Below are 18,242 nucleotides of genomic sequence, written 5' to 3'. Positions count from 1 at the left end.
CGTCACAGAGCCTCCCTTCGCTCAGTATTTATAACGCGCCCCTGCGCGCGGCAAAAAGGCACAAGCATGCCTCGTCTCTAGAGAGGCAGAGCGCGTCGCAGAGGCTTGGAGACACAGTTTTTTTTATTTGTTTGTTTGTTTATTTTTATTTTTCTGAGAGGGGGAGCTGTGCAGCCGCTGCTGACGCAGGAGCGCAGGAGTTTGGGTCTAAACTTCACCCGCTGCAGGTCGACTGCCATCTCCTCAGGGTGAGTTGTTGCTGAATTTTCTGAGCTCTTTTTTCCCCTCTCTGTTATTCTGAGCGCATTCCGCCGGTGGATGATGCAGCGGAGCTGCACAGGATGGACCGTTACCAAAGTCATTTATTTATAGAGGCGCTTCATTTAAGGAAGAAAAAAAAGGTATTTGTCACAGAGCAAAGCGTGGTTTCACTCTTATTGGTGACGAGTTTTTAAATTCCTGCTCATAAAAGAGTCTCCAGAACTTGTTGCTGAGGAAAATCATCTGTGAATTCACGGCTGCTGGGAATAGCCTGCGCACTTGTCTATGCGACCGCGCAAAAAAAGAAATCAAACTAAAGATTTATTTTAATCGGTCTTGCATTTTAAATCAAACATGTATTTTATGAGTTGATATAAAAATAAATGATTATTGCTTTGTTCAAATGGGAATCATTTTGTTGTGTCGACTCAAAAAGAAATCTTTGTTTTTCAAATTATTAATTGGTGAAATCTGTTTTTTGTTATTTTTGTAAGAAGGAGATCCAGAACTTTGCTCCATTAGTCTCTGTCAGAAACCAGAAATAACTCACTGTCAGATTAACGCGCGTGTCCTTAAATCAAAGAGAATTTTTTTTTCGTTTCTCACCATGTTGTGAGGATTATTTATGCATCCGCGACCTTCGGTTAATCCGACTTGTTTGTATTGTGCACAAACACACAAGATTCTCTCTAAACTTCTAACTTCACCTGCAAATCTGAGTTTGTTTCCTGCAGAGGTGCTGCACAGGTTTAAACATGCAATAAACATTTGTTTCTGTAATACAAAATGTAAACAAATCATTGCAGAGGAAATCTTGAGCAGCTGCAACGAATCGAGTTGTTAAACACAGAAAACAGACAAAAAAACGGTTTCTGAATGGCTTTATGTTCGAATAAACGAGGCTCTAATTAAATACAGTAATTATGTTATTTCCTCGACTCCTTTTTCTTAATTATGTCTGATTTTCCACGTTTTATTTAATCAAAAATGCTTCATGTTTTAATTCCAAACGCAAATATAACAGCATTCCCGCGGAATAAATAAAATTAATCCTAATCTCCACGTTCAGAGCACATATTCTTGGGATTATCCTGGTCATTCCTGAACTCAGTGGGGTGCAGAAATGAAGCAGAGGAAGTTGTTCCTGCGCCACAGCTCGCCTGATATTTATGAATGAGCGTCACTGAAACTGCACGAGATGTGGGATTTTATTCATATCTTGTGTTTAAAACCACTGGTTGAACTGGTTTAGGAGCCTTTTTTTGGAGAAGTTTTCTTGGAAACTAAAGCTATTTTCTTAAATCCTTGTAATAATTAAATGCCTTCCTTCTGACCAGTTTATAAAAGTGTGGAATGAGGAAAGGAAATAAAAGCTTCACCAGAGGCAGCTGTGACGGCTGGGCTGAGCGCTGACCTTGGTGCTGAAACCCCGCCCCCTCCGCCCCGCTGCGCGCAGAGAGCCAGCCCTCCTGCACCCGCCGCGCACTCACAGCGCCCGTTCCTCCGACACTCGGCGCATTCCTGGCGACGCCACCCCGCCCACACAGAACAGCAGCCGCCTGTCTTTCATGTGGCTTTTACATTAAAGGAATAAAAGAGTCAGACACCGGCGACTTGTTGGGTTCACTTCCAGAAACAATGGAAGTGGACTGGAGCAGCAGCAGCAGCGGGGGGAGGATCTGCTTTATACATTTTGTTTAAAAATGCAAAAACAACTTGTTTCTTTTAAAAAGAAAAAAATAAATATCCAGGCAATTTAACGTTTGCGTTTCCTCTGAGCACAGCTAAAACCAGCTTCTCCCTGAACTCTGTGATCAAATCAACAAGTGTTTGACCTCAGAGGCTGGAGTCTCTTTCAACCAGATGATTCATTTACACTTGATCGGGTGGAAAAATGAATATATCTGAAATACTCAATTAAATGCTCCCTGTTGGTGATTTTATCTCATTTTTAAATGCTCTGAGTTTAATTCTCATCAAAAGGTTGTGATTAATAATATTGCTTTGTAAATGTTTAAAAACAAAACTAAAAAAAGTTGATTTTCTTTCAAATTAAAGGTCAAGTATTGCTTAGAGGAATGCATGCCACTCACCACCTAAGTGTCAGACTCAAACTGTCTTATGTTGAAAATGACAGAGTTGTAGCTGTTTTGATCAATCTTGAAAAAAAAAGTGTTTTTCTCAATCATTCAAGCAATACGTGAGTTTGAGTTGAGGATGATTTCAGCTTCTATCGCAAAACATTTTAGCTCAATATCTGTAAAATTAACTAATTTATAGCCATTTTTGTGTTTGCCAATGACAGTTAGCTTTGGCGGCCATCTTGACTCGGATTGCTTCCAGACGATAAACAGTTCTAAATGTTCATCCACTGAATAATTCCTGAAGCTTTCATCCAAATGTGCTTTGTGGTTCAGGAGATATTTTGCTAACAGACAAACAAGATTGCCTTCAGCAGTAAAGGCTAATTTTTTTAAGCAAACATCTCCCATAATGAGTAACAGTATTTGTTGGAGGTGACTATCAGCTATATAACGTTGTTGCACAATATTTGTAAAAATGACTCAATTAAAACCATTTTTACAAGGTCAGCTGCATCTGCAGCTTTCTGAAATTGGGTTGGCTCTAAAGGTTAATTCATTATAGATAGATAGATATCCATGAAAAAAACCTTAAGGTTTTATTAAAAATGGTTGAGTGGTTTTATTAAATATTTTGCTAACAGACAGACACCATGAAGGGGATGAGGGAAAGTACACAAATGGGTCATCAGTTTTCAGTGTCACAGAAAACATTGATACACATTCTCACTCCCGACTCGTCAACATGTTGACACTTTTCCAAAGTTCCCTCTGCGTCTTATTTTGACATGTCGGGTGACCCCCTCGAGTCAGTCCTCGCCGCCAGCGGCTTTTCCGGGTTGTGCCACCAGGGGTCTTTGGGTCGGGGGTCTGAGGTTAACATGAGGGATCAGGATAAATGGTTAAGTTTAGGTACTGGGGTCAGGGATAGGATGTCTACAGCGAATATTAGGTAGTTTTAGGCTTTGGAGCACGTAGCTGACGTGAATTTCCTACATTTTCTAAAAATGGTTAATTTTAGGTACTAGGGTCAGGGACAGGATGTCTAAAGTGAATAAAGGTAATTTTAGGCTTTGGAACGATAGTTTTTGTGCATTTTCTACACTTTCAGAAATTATGACAACAGATTCCGACCCATCTCGTCAAAAAATGATGCAAGGGCAGTACCTGATGCGTTAAAATCAGACGCAGAGGGAACTTTGGAAAAGCGTCAATATGTGACGACTCGGGAGTGAGAATGGGTTGGATCATTAGCTCATTTAGGCAGCAAACCTGATGTGTTTGCACCTGTTAGGGAAAACAAAACTGTATTTTTTTATATAGCAAATGTTTGCTTTTGACATATTTGTCTGATTTGCACACTGTCCTGTAATTCAGACCCCAGTGAAGTAAAAAGAAAAGAGTGTAAAGATTTTAAAGCTTATCTTTTGTATCCTCAGCTCAGCAGGAAGTAATGATCTGTAAAATGACCTCTTGGAAACTCACTTGCTTTAATGCTCGCTTTAATACCCTGTTTAACGGATGTTAAATCAACACCAGTGATTTCTTCCCTAATAGCCCTTGTGTTTTCTCTTTTCAGAATATCCCCTGGGGAGAAACACACACACATAAACACTAACACACACACACACACACACACACACACACACACACAGGCACGATGCAGGAGTCGGAGCCCACAGTGTGCCAGCTGCAGCCCAACATCATCTCGGTGCGTCTTTTCAAGAGGAAGGTTGGTGGTCTGGGCTTCCTGGTGAAGCAGAGGGTGTCCAAGCCCCCCGTCATCGTGTCCGATCTGATTCGTGGCGGCGCGGCGGAGGAGTGCGGCCTGGTGCAGGTGGGCGACATCGTGCTGGCCGTCAACAACAAGCCCCTGGTCGACCTGTCGTACGAGCGGGCGCTGGAGACCCTGAAGAACGTGTCGCCCGAGAGCCACGCCGTGCTCATCCTGCGCGGGCCCGAGGGCTACACCACCCACCTGGAGACCACTATCACCCGGGACGGGCGCCAGCGCACGGTGAGGGTCACGCGGCCTGCCTTCCCACTCTCGAAGTCCTACGAGCAGTGGTCCCCTCTGAGCGCCCAGAGCCCGGGTCAGCAGCAGGTCACCAAGGAGTCCCAGCTCAGGGCCATCGAGAACCTCTCCTCCCCTTCCATCACCCACACCCTGCTGCAGAGGGGGGGCATACAGGGCCAGGACGGGGGCCGCGGCGCCCTGCTGTGCAACGGGCTGGAGGAGAACAATGACCTGCTGAGGGAGATCGAACCGGTGCTGCGTCTGATCAAGAACAGCAAGAAGGAGATCAACGGAGAGGGCCAGCAGAACGGGGGGAGAAGAGACGCCGAGCTGCAAGTTGGAAGGTAATTTATCATAGACTTAAATATAAAGACCACTAGACTGAGCCCCGCCCATTCCGTACACAGGTAGTGTCTGACAGCATGGAGGAGCAGAAATGGCGTCTAAAAGGACAACAGCTCACAGCCTCCATAGAAACTAATAGATAAACAGCAGCTGAACTGGATCTGTTTCACAGATTATCTGTCATGTTTTTACAATAAATTAATAGTTATGTTAATTTCATTCAACAATCATGTAAAACAGCAGATTTATACCAGAAAAATATATAATCTATACGTAACAATGATCTAATCCAGACCTGAAGTCAGCCTGTAACTTAGACTTTAGCTAGTTGAAAAATGATGACTTCAGCTTGTAATAAAGTATATTTATTATTTCTTCTTACTGTCATAAAAAATAATATTTATATTTACCAGTCAACAGTTAGAAAATGTTCTCTGGTTATAGGATGAAACTTGTCTCTATTAGCTAACATCTTCTCAACAAGTCAGGTTCCTCTAACAGAAACCTAAAAATACTTACATTTATAATATTTTACACTCTGTAGGTCTAAATATTAATCAGACATTTATAATATTATTTTACACTCTGTAGGTCTGAATATTAATCAGAGAACAAATCATCTGTAATATTTAATATTTTGTTAAATTGTAACATGATTCAACAGAGCTAAACTCTGTATATATGCTCCACAAGCTAATATCTGTTAACCAGTTCAATAAATAACAGTGATTACATGGACTTTATAAGATTATTTTAATTTTAAACTGTTACATTATGTTCTGCTCAGATCACATTGAGATAAATAAGATCAAATCTGCTGACTTGTGTTGTAAAATGAGACATTTTCCTGTTTATCTTCTGTTAATAAATCCATAACACAAACAGCTTTTCTGACATTATTTAAAACATTAGATATATTATACAAACTGTAAAATATTAATAATAATTGGATTAATGTTATTATTAATAGTTTTAATGATTTCTACATTGTCAGTCCTTTTATTCTGCTTTGTTGTCATCATGTACAGTAATGGGAAATCCAGAGTCTTGACCATTTAGCGTTAGCCGTTAGCTTCTCCAGCCGATCACATGGTCACGTGGATTCTGCGCACTCCAGTTCTATAGAACCTCCTTGTAATTTATGCCTCCTGATCCTTCAGCTCACCCAACTCTGTCCTCCATCCAGATATGAAGGTTGCAAACACAACTCAACTCAAGACCCCCTGAAGAAGGGAGTTATTGGCTTGTATAAAAAAACAGCCCCTAATTCAGTTAGTGAAAGAATCCCTCTGCAGATTGCCACCCCGCGGTCTCTGAACAACCAGACACATCTGTGTTGCATTAGCGATTCCATGCACGCTGTCATTGCTGTGACTCAGTGTACAGTAGTGTGAGTAATTGCTGCATGCTGGCCTCCAGAAAACCTCACTTAAAATGACATTATTTGCAACATTAGGCAGCTGCGGTTCTTAAATGACTAAAACAGCAGCCGTGGCTCGGGTAAATCTCTTAGAACAGTTGAGCAGTTTTCCCACACTTAGAACGTCGCCGAATTTAACAAACTCATTAAAGATTTAATCAAGAACCTTTTTATTTTTTTTGAAATCCTGATGAAAGCGCTGTAGATTATTTGTTTAAGTATTCACGTGGGAACGGGTTTAACGAGGCTCCTCAGTGAGAACCAATAATCCATTTTTGGTTTGGTCTATAAAGGCTCTGCTCAGTGCGTTGTTGTTATTGGCGTCTCCGTTATCCACCATTGTACTCCCACGACCAATTGAAATCAGATCGAGGCTACACTCTGCTCGGATCAATATCTCATTCTTGGCCCACCCGTGCGCATCCTTGTCTCTTTCATAAATATGCTGTGAGTGATTCATTGCTTTCTAGGGATCCACTGCGAGCACAAAGGAGGGAAGGCTTGCTCCAACCGTAACGCTGGGATGCAGGTGGGATGATTGGCTGCGTTGTTCTGTAGAACCTGAGCTCAATTATTTCAAAGTTCTGGTGTCGTTTACGGTGTTCTAAAGTTCACTACATGAATCATTGTTACACTACTGATTTGGCTTTAAATATTTAAAGAATGAATGATGAGAAGTGTTGGTCTGGGTACTTCCAAACGACAAGCTAAGAGTTTTAGAGTTTGGTCCCGTGACAGGATTTGTGCTGACTTCCTCCTGTCCAACAGATGGACAGATGGCTTCAAGCGTCTTCTTTTTTTTCACAAGATTATTAAAGATGCGCTATTACGTTGCATGGAATCATAAAATCAATTTTATATTAAGTAAATAAAGAAAAAATGGAGGTGTGGGGGTGGGGCTTATCAGCAGGCCATATGAGGCCCGCAGGCTAACAGTTCAAAAACTATCATTGATCAACATTAAAATGAAGTACTTCCTGATCTCAAAAGTGTCTATGACAATTAAACATAATGCAACACAACTTAATTGTATTGTTTGTATTTATACCTTAAGACTTTTTTATTCACTGAGGTGTGCTGCAGCACCCTCCACACCCCTATTTCCTTTTGTTTTTTGTTTGGCTTAAATTGCGCCAAACTCGTACTTAAAATTGCAATTGATTAGAATAGGCACCTACTGGTCACGCTTTGGACTTCCTGTAAAGTTATGTAGGATCTTTTTTTTTCTCACAAAACAACAATCCATGTTTTTGGTGGATTTGAGTTGTGAAAAACACAATTTAAACAAATGAACGAACGACTGAACGAACAAACCTTTATTGATCCCAAGGGGAAATTACAGTTCAGAGCACCCATTCACGAGAACAGGTGGCCCGGGTCTTGCAGCCATAGACCCCTGCACAGAGCAAGGGTCATCATCATGATCATCATGAGGAGGCGCTATCCTTATTATTATTAAACACTTGCAATTATGGCGTCTACTTTTTGTCTTTAATTTTTGTTTGTCTGATATTTGAAACTCCAAATTCCCAGTTGTCATTAAATACAATCAAAGACTCAGTGTGCTTAACATCCTGGGACCTGGCACCACGTGTGGATAAAAATGCATGCAATGCAAGAGTTTCGAGTTAATACTTGGTTGCTATTTTGTTTGCATATTTTCAATGAGGCAAGACCCCTCCCTCTTTATTTAGAATATACACAAGTTGTGCATTTATGATGCATTTTGTTCTTTCCATGTGGCAGTAAAAGTATAAAAAAGTCAACTTTTAAGTTCACATGCAGAACAGTCTTCATTAGTTCAGTGGTAATCCCCATCTACTGTGTAGACACGCCTACTTTTTAAACAGCAGCACACGATGGCCTCTACAGAGAACAGGTGATGTTCGGAGTGAATTGTTAGATTTAATGGCAAAAAGCGTCTCCGACTTTTTCTTCATTCCATTAAACCGGCATTTAAAACAACTAAAAAATAAAAGTTTATGATCCATTTTTCTTCGCAATTTTTAAAAAGCAGCAAAAGAGGAAGCTAGTGTTTCCTAACAGTCAGCATGAATATGCTCTTGAAAATTGTGGCAAAAAATGGAGAAAAGAAAAGAAAAAAAGAGATCCAATGCGACAGGGAGTGTAAAAGGGAGAAATGATGCCTGTGAGGATTTTACGATTTGCATGGACACGTGCTGGAAGGGACGGCAGTGGGGACGGGAGGGGTGTGTGAAAGAAAGTGGGAGGCGATGTGTGTGTGGGCGTTTTCGATCGCAGGGATACAATCTTCAAATGTGAGCTGAGTTTGTGTTTGTTTGCCACAGAAACAGCTCGTGGAGCTTCCCCTCCCCTTTTCATCCAGTCTCTGAGGATTTGGTCCCATTTCAGATTAATTTCTCTCATCGTTTTATATATTAAGTCAGTTTAACTAGATTCATCACATGCACCTGTTTAAAATGAGACTAAAGACCATTTTGTAGGTGTACACAGTATAATTTTGATCAAAGAGATACAACAGAAAATTCTCTGTGCAGATCCTTTAACCCTTTTGCAGTGTGAGGTAGCCTGGCCAAAGTGACTGAAGAAGGGCAACAGATAGATGGCTTCCCACTGTAAAAAATGAAATGATGGATTTACTTAACCATGCCATGTTACCTGGTTCCACTTAACTGAGTTGAGTAAATTCAAAGCAATATACCAGTTTTTTAGCCAAAGAACATGAGTATGTTGCTTTGAATTTACTCAACTCAGTTAAGTGGAACCAGGTAACATAACATGGTTAAGTAAATCCATCATTTCATTTATTTACAAAAAAGTGACTAAAAATATTTACAAAAAATATCTCAAGATAAACTAGAAAAAATGTCAAAAGTAACAAAACTAAACTTAAATCAACCAAAATCAATGTGAAATTTATGCTTGAACACCTGAATTGTTCTGACTAAATACATTCAAGCCACTCAAACAAAATGGACTCCAGTAGAATATTTTATATTACATGTAAGAGTAAACATTACCATCCTTCCCTTATTGTTTTACGGAGCCCACGAGGGGACATGGGAGAAAAAATTAATAAAAACGGATCCTGACTTTGGTTCTCAGGATCCCGAGAACGAAAGTCGAGATCCTGAGAACCAAAGTCAGGATCCCGACTTTCTTTCTCGGGATCCTGACTTTGGTTCTCAGGATCCTGAGAAAGAAAGTCAGGATCCGTTATTATTTTTTCTCCCATGTCCCCTCGTGGGCTCCGTATTGTTTCTACTTTAAATAAGCAAAACAAAATAACTTTTAGGGTATAGCAGTTACATTTTCAGCACAAAATATAAAACTACTAAGGCAAACATTTACACTAAAGTTGACTTAATAAAATTTACAAACAACTTTTCATCCTCCTCTTCACCTGGTCCCTTCCTGTGACATCACTATAAATACAGGAAGTGAGGCAGCACTTCCTCCTTTTGCTCCTGGAACACAGTTAAGTAAGGTAAATTCACAAGCATTACAGTTCACATGTTGATTGTTCTAAAACAATAAAATGTTAAAGGTGATTTAAACCTAGATGTAATGTCAATCCTGGGATAAATGTTTGCAGAGTACAGAATAAAGATGAGGTGTGACTAAATCAAAACAAGCAAACGTTAACTGAAAATATTAAATGAGCAATATCATGTAAAATCAACTTTTTTTAGTTTTATATCATGTTATAATGTTATACTCTCATAAAAAACATGCCCAAAGCCTTGCTTTGACTCATTCATGCATGTTTGAGAAATCCTGCAGCATTTTTAGGAAGCCATGCTGAGGAGCAAAACGACAGGTGGGGGACCAGAAACGCCTCTGGATTGTGTCCTTTTGGGACAAGCTCCTCCTCTGGGATGTGTCTTCCGAACTTCCTCAAGGCGGAGTGGCCCCCCACCACACACACCGCACCTCCTCCCGGCAGGCTACATGCTGAAATGGGCGTGACAGAAGTGGTTGGATTTTCTTAAAGAGACAGAGACCCATTTCAAGATGTTTAGAAACTGTCAAGATGAGAAGTAAATTGTTTTAGGGATTTTTACAAATATTTAGCTCTTTCATAAGCTGAAAATGTGACATAGTTATTTTTTTTAGAATAAAATTGAAATATAGGCTTGGAAAGCACATAATATCGCCCGTTTAAAGCTAAACTCTGGGCACATGGTGTTCTCACCCACTTTGTCACATGCAGGATTTCCTGATCAGACAACCTAATGTTGCACTCTCAGTTTATTTTCTTTAAAAAACAGAAGATCAAGGGTTTGTTTGAATGTGAACATCAAAAAGAGACTATTAACACCTGACGTAAACTTGTATGTGACTTCCAGGGACTCCAAGCAGGAGCCGGATAACGACAAAATGCTGGACAATAAAATGGTGGCCGACCACAACGCTGACGCTGACAAGGTAAAAAACTGACACATGTTGAACAAAGAAGAGCATAAAATATGTACAAGGCTCACTGTTCAATAATCCTCACTAAAAGGCTTATTTTCTGCTTAATTAAACCCTCGTGCTGCAGCTTTGCACACTGACTCCTTGCTTAGCATCCTCAGTGTGTCAGTGAGGTGGACGTGGTTTTTCCACACTGAAGGTTTTGCTCACAGGTCTGAGTGTCTGCACACGCTCTGCACACGCTCTGCATTCTCCATCCACTTCTGACGTTCGAAGCCCCAATAAATGGGACCGGATGGGGTGAAATAATTCCAGGAGGACTAATGAATGCATGCAGCTGCTTATCCCATTTTCTCCACTACATGTGCCCCCCGCCCCCTGTTCGTCTTCATCCAGCTCCTCAGACCTGCATTGAAGCATGAGCTGTGCATGGTTTTTTGAATATGTTCTGTATGTAAAAATGATGTTGCACCTTTGACCAGAAGAGGATTTGCTGCTTGTTGTAAAAGTGCACGTAGGAGCTGCAGATAGCCACTGATACCAGCTTTGGTCACTTAGGTGGCACACCATGCTGCAAAAATGGGTGAAAATGCAAAACGTTTTCAGAAAATGTGACCTGAATTCCATCAAGAAAACATGAATTTCGGTCACTTTGATGATCTGGAAAGTAAGTTTTTTTTTCACTCTGAGGAAAGGTTTGTCCAAGCTGCTTCAGCTTGAGCTCCTGTACGATTTGATGTTTAACAAACACATCGCAAAGGAACTGTGACGGACTGTTCAGTCAAATTTCACCTGCTAGTAGGTTCTGGTAACACTCCATCTGATGATGCCACTGAAGCAGAAAACTAGCCTCATGTCATCTTCTGCTTCATCCACATTTATGTCAACACTCAGTAAGGTGTAGTAAAACCCTGCTCGTCTTCAGAACCATAAAACTATTTTACAGATTACATCTATTTCCCCTCAATTTGTCTGTCTCATTTACCTTCCATTACGGTTTTATTTATTTATTTATTTATTTTTTGCCCATCCATCCTCTATCCCACAGCCAATCATCTCAGTTTCCCATCAGAAAGTGTTAACTGATGGCTGGAGGCGGAACTTTTACTGTAAAACCACATTTCCTAGAAAGTCTTGGGTAATTATGTTTCATTGAACAATTATCTTCATCAGATTAGCTTCAATTTCATTCCCTTCTGGAAAAAAAAACTCAATTCTTTTACATTTGTTCATTTTCCTTCTGACACTGATTTTTTTATTTTATTATTTTTTTTAGTTTGCATGTGTAGTGTGGTGCTGCAGAAGACTAAATCGGTTAAATGGGCATGTAGGATGAAAGTATGCAAACAGACTGTTTTTGTTTACACAAACTAATGCAATTATGTAATGTAATGTTTTTTTTTCAGGCTTCTGAGTTAGTGGAGTTAATTTTTTTTGGTGGGGGGTGACAATTTTATAGTTTGAGTTTATATGTTGTCATTCAGTTCTACAGATATGTCCAAAAACAACACTTAGGTTTACATGTTTGGGGTTGTGTGATTGTTTAGCACTGTTGCCTTCCAGCACAAATGTCATGGGTCAATTCCTGGCGGTGACGTTTTGTTTTGGGTTTTCTCCAGTTTCTTCCAACTCACCAAGAACATGCAAGTTTGGGTAATTGGTGACCCTAAATTGGCCCTAGTTGTGATAAAGCACCTCTTTTCCATGACCCTGCAAGGATCAAGCAGTTCTAGAAAATGATTGGATGATTGAGTTATACAAAAAAAAAAAAACATGGACGCACAGGCTTTAAAATTTGACAACCCTTTAGTTACTGTGACAGAAATTTGATTGATAAGGATGAGGAAACTCTGCTAAGGATCAATTAACAAAAGTCAGGACAATGTGGGGGGTCGTCCGGGATTTGAACCTCAAACAAATCATGGTACCCTGTCAACGAAGAGGGACTTTTTTAATCTTTATATTTATTATTTAGAGAAAATGCTAAAAATAAATTTAAAATTTTGGATAATCCATTTTTTTATATTTTTGCATTTAATAAATGTCAGCGTTTTTTTTATTTGTTTGTTTTAGGAAAAAAACTCACTCCCTAGATCTTAATGTTTATATTTTAACTGGCATTTATCATTTAATCAAACATTCAAATAAGAAAAAAAAATCTACTTTTGGTCCTTTTGGCATTTAAAAACACACACGAGTGCCAATATAATTTTTTTTATACGTACACTGACCTTCACAAGTTGCCTGTGTAAAAATCTGTCTCTAGTGTGTGTGTGTGTGTAGCATCAACAAAAGTTTTCTTTTTCGTGTAAATGCCAAAGTTGTCCTGTAGTCAATAAACAAAGACTCGTGATTTCATGCATACCAGGGATTCACAGATTTTGACATCTGACACTTTGTGCCTGTTTGAGTCAAAGTCTCCCTACAATGGTCTTATTCACAGCCCCTGTGACAATCACACCCTGCAAAATGGCCCTCGCTGCTGTTTTTTCAGCCTGAACACATGGAAAATACGTCTTTATTTCTGTGTGTAAAATCAAATTCAGTTCAAAGCTCCTGCCTCCAACCAGAGCACACTGTTGGTATTCCCTCCAGCGAGCACGATGATTGTGTTCCTGTTGTTCACAAGCTGTTCCACTGTGTAATTAACAATGCTGTGGGAGATGATGAAAGAGCTTCCAAAGTGTGCCATTGATTACTCTGATCTCTGGCAATCACTCGCTGCTTTTCTCAAGGAACATTTACAATGGGCTTTGGGGTTAAATTGCAGTCATTGATCAGTCAAAAGGTATTTACTAAGAACCCCAGGGGCAACAGTTAGCTTACCCTCAAACCTACAGTTTAGAGCTGATTACTTTTATCCCGGTGTGACGAAATGAAACAGAAATGGAGCGAGGAGAGACTCGGAATGGTTTCTCTTGTTTCTAGTTTGTGTGAGCAAAAACTTCAGCAGAACGCTTTCCCGTGAGAAGCTGGAGAAGAAGATGAAAGCAAGCGAAAATGCTTCCAGATGATATTTGTTGTTTAAACTTTTTCCAGTCATTTTCACTCAGAACTGCTTCCTGGTGGATGGGCAGAGTTGCTCCACATTTCAGCCTCTCAGTTTGACTCCTTGTCAGAAACGACTTATTTCGTTTGCACCGCACGGGTCAAAACTCATTAATCTAGCTGCATTAGCCCGTCATGATGCAATGACTCAAACGTAAAAGGTCCGTGTGCATCTTTCCAGTCTCTGGCCCTGGACAAGACCTCACCCGTCAAGTCGGTGCAGAACGGCAGCCCCTCCAAATGCCCCCGCTTCATGAAGGTTAAGAACTGGGAGACTGGCACCATCTACAACGATGTTCTCCACCATGGCTCCGGCAAGGTAAGACATAAAGAAACCGATCCAATTAATTACCAATTAAGTAGTGTTCACTCTGGCCACTGTGGCAAGCCTGAGAATGACTTTGAAGCTATAATTCATGTCATTTGACTAAAATGAAAGCTACTATGTGTCATTCATGTCCTGCTACCCTTGTCTTAATTTTAATTAATTAAAACTGATGGGATTATATAGAAGCTGCATGATGGATCTGTGGTTAGCACCGTCCCCTCACAGCAAAAAGGCCACAGGTTCATCTCCCGGCTGGGTTTTCTTCTCTCACAGACCAAAAAAAATGTTTGTTGGGTTAGCTTTGTCTCTCTTAAAGTTGTCACTTGGTGTGAGTGCAGGGGCAGTTCTAGGGGTGGGGCCACAGGGGCGTTGGCCCCAGCTGAAATCTGATTGGCCCCCTGAAGTGCCCCTGTCCTGTCACTCATCTGTCCTTTACCTGGGGGGGGTGATGATGGTGGATGCAGTTCCATGTTCAAACACTAGTTGCGCTAATGAGTCAAATAGTAAAGTCCAGAATGAATCAAGCTGACAGAATTCTTCTTCTCTTTTTAAAATGTGAACAATCCTGCAAAAAAGTCTTTCAGCTGACAAATGATGGCTGGATTTTCTCATATGTTGTGTGTTTGAAAATATTTTATCAATGTACAGTAAAATGTATGAAAACTGGTGAGGAGAATTTACTGTGCAAGATTTTTGGTACCACTTTACAATCAAGCTCCCCTTATAGATGGCTTATAAAGAGTTTATAGATAGGTTATTAATTCATTACACTTCATAAATCATTAATAAATGAAACTGGACCATTTTGTCTCGTTCTCGTCCTTAATTATTGCACAATAAACACTAATAATTTTTAAAGTGTTTACAGATTAATTAATAAACTATCTATAAACTCTTTAAAAGCCATCTATAAGGGGGGCCTTATTGTAAAGTGGTACCTTGTTTAAAAAAATACATTACATTACAAGTGTTTGAAGTGTAAAATGTATACACTGGGAATTTGTGTGAAAGGACGTTGAACAAAGACTTGGCACCTCTATGAATATTGTGGCCCCTTGATGGCCCCTTACTCAGAAAAATCCTAGATCCGCCACTGTGTGAGTGAGATTGTTTGTCTTCATGTCCACATGATGGACTTATCCAGGATGGACACTGCCTCTCACACAGTGACAGCTCCCTGAGACTCCAAAGGAAAATAGGGTGAATAAATGGATGAATAGACTGAAATTTAAAAATAATGTGAATAATTTTGTACTATATAGTTGTGTCATAATTTACGACTTGGATTTTACAAGCAATACATTAAATACAAAGCAATGATTCCCACTTTGATGGGCTTGCATTTGCATAAAATAAGTAAACAAGTAAACTTTATTTATATAGCCAGAGTTGTAAAGTAACTAAGTACAAATCCTTTTTACTGTACTTAAGTACAAATTTTGGTTATCTGTACTTTACTTGAGCAATTATTTTTCAGTGTACTTTTTACTTTTACTCATTACATTTTTACACAATTAACTGTACTTTCTCCTCCTTACATTTTTTAAAAAGGTAAGAAGTAGAAAGTCATTACTCCTATTTTATTCTGAGTTGTTATTACTTAAAGAAAATACTATCCTGATAAATTGTCTCCCGGATAGAGTGAATTTAACTGTGGTTGGATGAGAAGTATAAATATTTACCATTCTGACATCCTATTAGCTTGTACACAACCCATCACAACTGTATGCTGTTAGAAAAAATATTTTTTGGAGAAGTCACCTCCCAATAAATGTCATTTTGGAAAATTTAACTGCTCACTTTTGTTCAGTACTTTTACTTTTAATACTTAAGTAGATTTTGTGTCAGAAATTTGCTTTTGATACTTCAGTACAAAAAATATCAGATACTTTAAGACTTTTACTCAAGTAATATTTTTAGAGAAGACTTTAACTTTTACCAAAGTATTTTTATGATAAAATACTTGTACTTTTACTCAAGTATCACTTTGAGGTACTTTATACAACAGCACCTTTCACAGACATGGACTTCACAAAGTGCTTAACAGAGAGCAAAATAACTAAAAACACAAATATAATGAAGAATAATTAAAAAAACAGTAAACATTAAAATACAAAATACTGAAAACTAAAGCTGAATAAAGAGTATTTCTACAGGACAGCTGTGCTGAATCGTAAAACAAAAGGCTTCCATTGTCATCACTAAATATATACAAAGATTACTGTTGAGGGAGATTGTTTTTCAGTAATTAATTTCAATTATGTAATAACCTTTTGTGAGCGTATTTTTTATTGTTGCCGATTTCACGTTGCCTAATTACTGCAATTATTTTAGCAACAATAACAAAAGAAGCACTAATTCCAGAACAATTACTGCGTTGCTGAATACGTCTGGATTAATTGGATGTACAGTACAAGGTGTACTTACTGTATGTCAAATATATAATAAAAATAAAATCTCTGATATTCAAAACTGTTGTCATTCAGCACCTTGTAAATGTTAAAGCAGACTTTAATTATGGTTCTTGAACCGAATGGAGGCCAGCTATGATCATTTCCAAAAACTTTGGAGGACAAAGTAAAAAGTTTTTTTTTTTTTTGGGCTCATTTCCTGTTCATTTATCAACCGATCCGTGTTTTGTCGGCCACGCCTTTTTATCATGCAGCCAGAGTTTCTTCCTGTGGTTAGTAAGCCACACTGAGCACAAGGTGAATCCCCACGGCTTCTCAACATTCACCCTGTGAAACCCTGCAGCCATTTGTAAACAGCAAACCGCAGCCTAATTGCTTTGACTTATCAAACAAGCTGCTGTGTGCATCTCGATTAATGACATGGCATCTTCAGATGTATTATCATACATCATGGATGATCCACCACCACCCCCACTAAAAAAAAAGGACAGCTGGCTGGCATGAATGCCCAGAGCAGACGTGCCGCAGCATGAGTTATTCCTTTGTTTTATTTTTAACACTCCGCTCATCGATTTGCTCCTTTTTTACTCCATCACCTCTTTCTGTTTCATCATTCTTGTCCTTGTTTATTATTACCCCTCACTTCCTCATTTCCTTCATTTTGAACTTTTGACTCACTCTCACCGTGTCGTTCTGCCGAGCTTCTCTATTTTCGTGCTTTTCTCGAGTGGGGACAGGTCATAGACGGAAGTGTTTGGACAGCGTAAATGGCTGCTTTGGAGTAAAGAGACAATTTTAGCATCGCTGGGATCATTTCCAAATTTCCTCTTCAACCGATTGTCTGTGGTATAGTTTTAGTGAAGCCCTCCTTTCTTTTTTTGCCTTCTAAGTAAATCAAACTGGCGGCTCCCCCTGCGTTCATTTGCTTCTCCTCCTCCTCTTTCTGTCATCAAGTTGCCATTTAATAGGAGGAAACAAAGATGATTCACAGCAGTGTTTCCCCTACCATTATACTGGCCCCTCTAAGAATTTCACGGCATGTAGTCATTTTTATTTAAATGAGGCCAGATCAAGTCCAGAGCTATTTTTTTGCGTCCCCCCATATCCACCTCTCACCAAACTTGGGGAAAAGACGGCGCAGAGCGAGGCTGAGCTCTGTGTGCGGTCCTCACAAAGATAGGAAGACGTGTGTGAGATTAGACGGCAATGAAAACTCTGCTTTTAATCACGTAACACCGATGCGACAGCTTTGCAAGCTATTTTTTCTTTCTTTAAAAGAAAATGCTTCAGGTGAAGCCACAGCATGGTTACCTTATCAATAATTACTGCCTTTTTTTCCTTTCTCTGTGGGCGAGGGGTCAGCTTCACTCAGCTGCAGGTGAACACCTCCCGGGAACGCACATGTCTCCTGGACTATTTTCCACCGAGGATTATGTCGTATTTTATATTTATTATATTTCTAAAAGCACTTCGCAGCATTTCCCCGTGTGTTCACGTCACGAGCTCAACAAAACCGCGATGGATCAGCTGACTAAAGCGAGGGGCAGCGAACATGTCCACCTGCAGCAGCGCAGCTCCGACCAGCCCGGGAGTTCATACATATCAACCCTTCAGACGTTTAGCGTGTATAATGAGCGTCAAAAATTTGTAATTTGCGCAAAAAAATCAGTATTAATCATACAGGTGGAGCGGAGGTGCGCTGACCGCAGCTGCGCGGGGTGGGGAGGAGGAGGAGGGTCTCTTAAAGACGTGTCTACATTTGACTTTTATTTTTTCTAAAATCACAGAGTTCTCTGAGTCAGCTTCAGATGTTTGTAGTTAATCATAATACCTTCTAAATTTAACCAGGTGTTTCAATGGGCCTCATGCAGGAACATGTTCGTATTCTTATCCTAAATTTCTCTTACTTTTGTTCGTACGAAGGGTTCGTACG

General features: G+C 39.7%; 1 protein-coding gene across 1 annotated transcript in view; it reads left to right on the top strand.

Moving 5' to 3' along the window:
* The first annotated feature begins 51 nt into the window (after nt 1-51).
* The window catches only part of nos1 (nitric oxide synthase 1 (neuronal)), a 58,110-nt gene continuing 39,919 nt past the window's right edge, over nt 52-18,242 (top strand). Inside the window, exons 1-4 of the mRNA XM_014011140.1 lie at nt 52-248; nt 3,922-4,703; nt 10,456-10,534; nt 13,752-13,889. Coding sequence (XP_013866594.1) covers nt 4,003-4,703; nt 10,456-10,534; nt 13,752-13,889 — 918 coding nt within the window. The 5' untranslated portion in view covers nt 52-248; nt 3,922-4,002. The remainder of the gene's footprint in view (nt 249-3,921; nt 4,704-10,455; nt 10,535-13,751; nt 13,890-18,242) is intronic.

The sequence above is a fragment of the Austrofundulus limnaeus genome, unplaced genomic scaffold (genome assembly GCF_001266775.1).
Source record: "Austrofundulus limnaeus strain Quisiro unplaced genomic scaffold, Austrofundulus_limnaeus-1.0 Scaffold77, whole genome shotgun sequence".
NCBI lineage: Eukaryota > Metazoa > Chordata > Actinopteri > Cyprinodontiformes > Rivulidae > Austrofundulus > Austrofundulus limnaeus.
The sequence above is the reverse complement of the archived record's forward strand: the minus strand, read 5'-3'. Positions and strand labels throughout refer to the sequence as shown.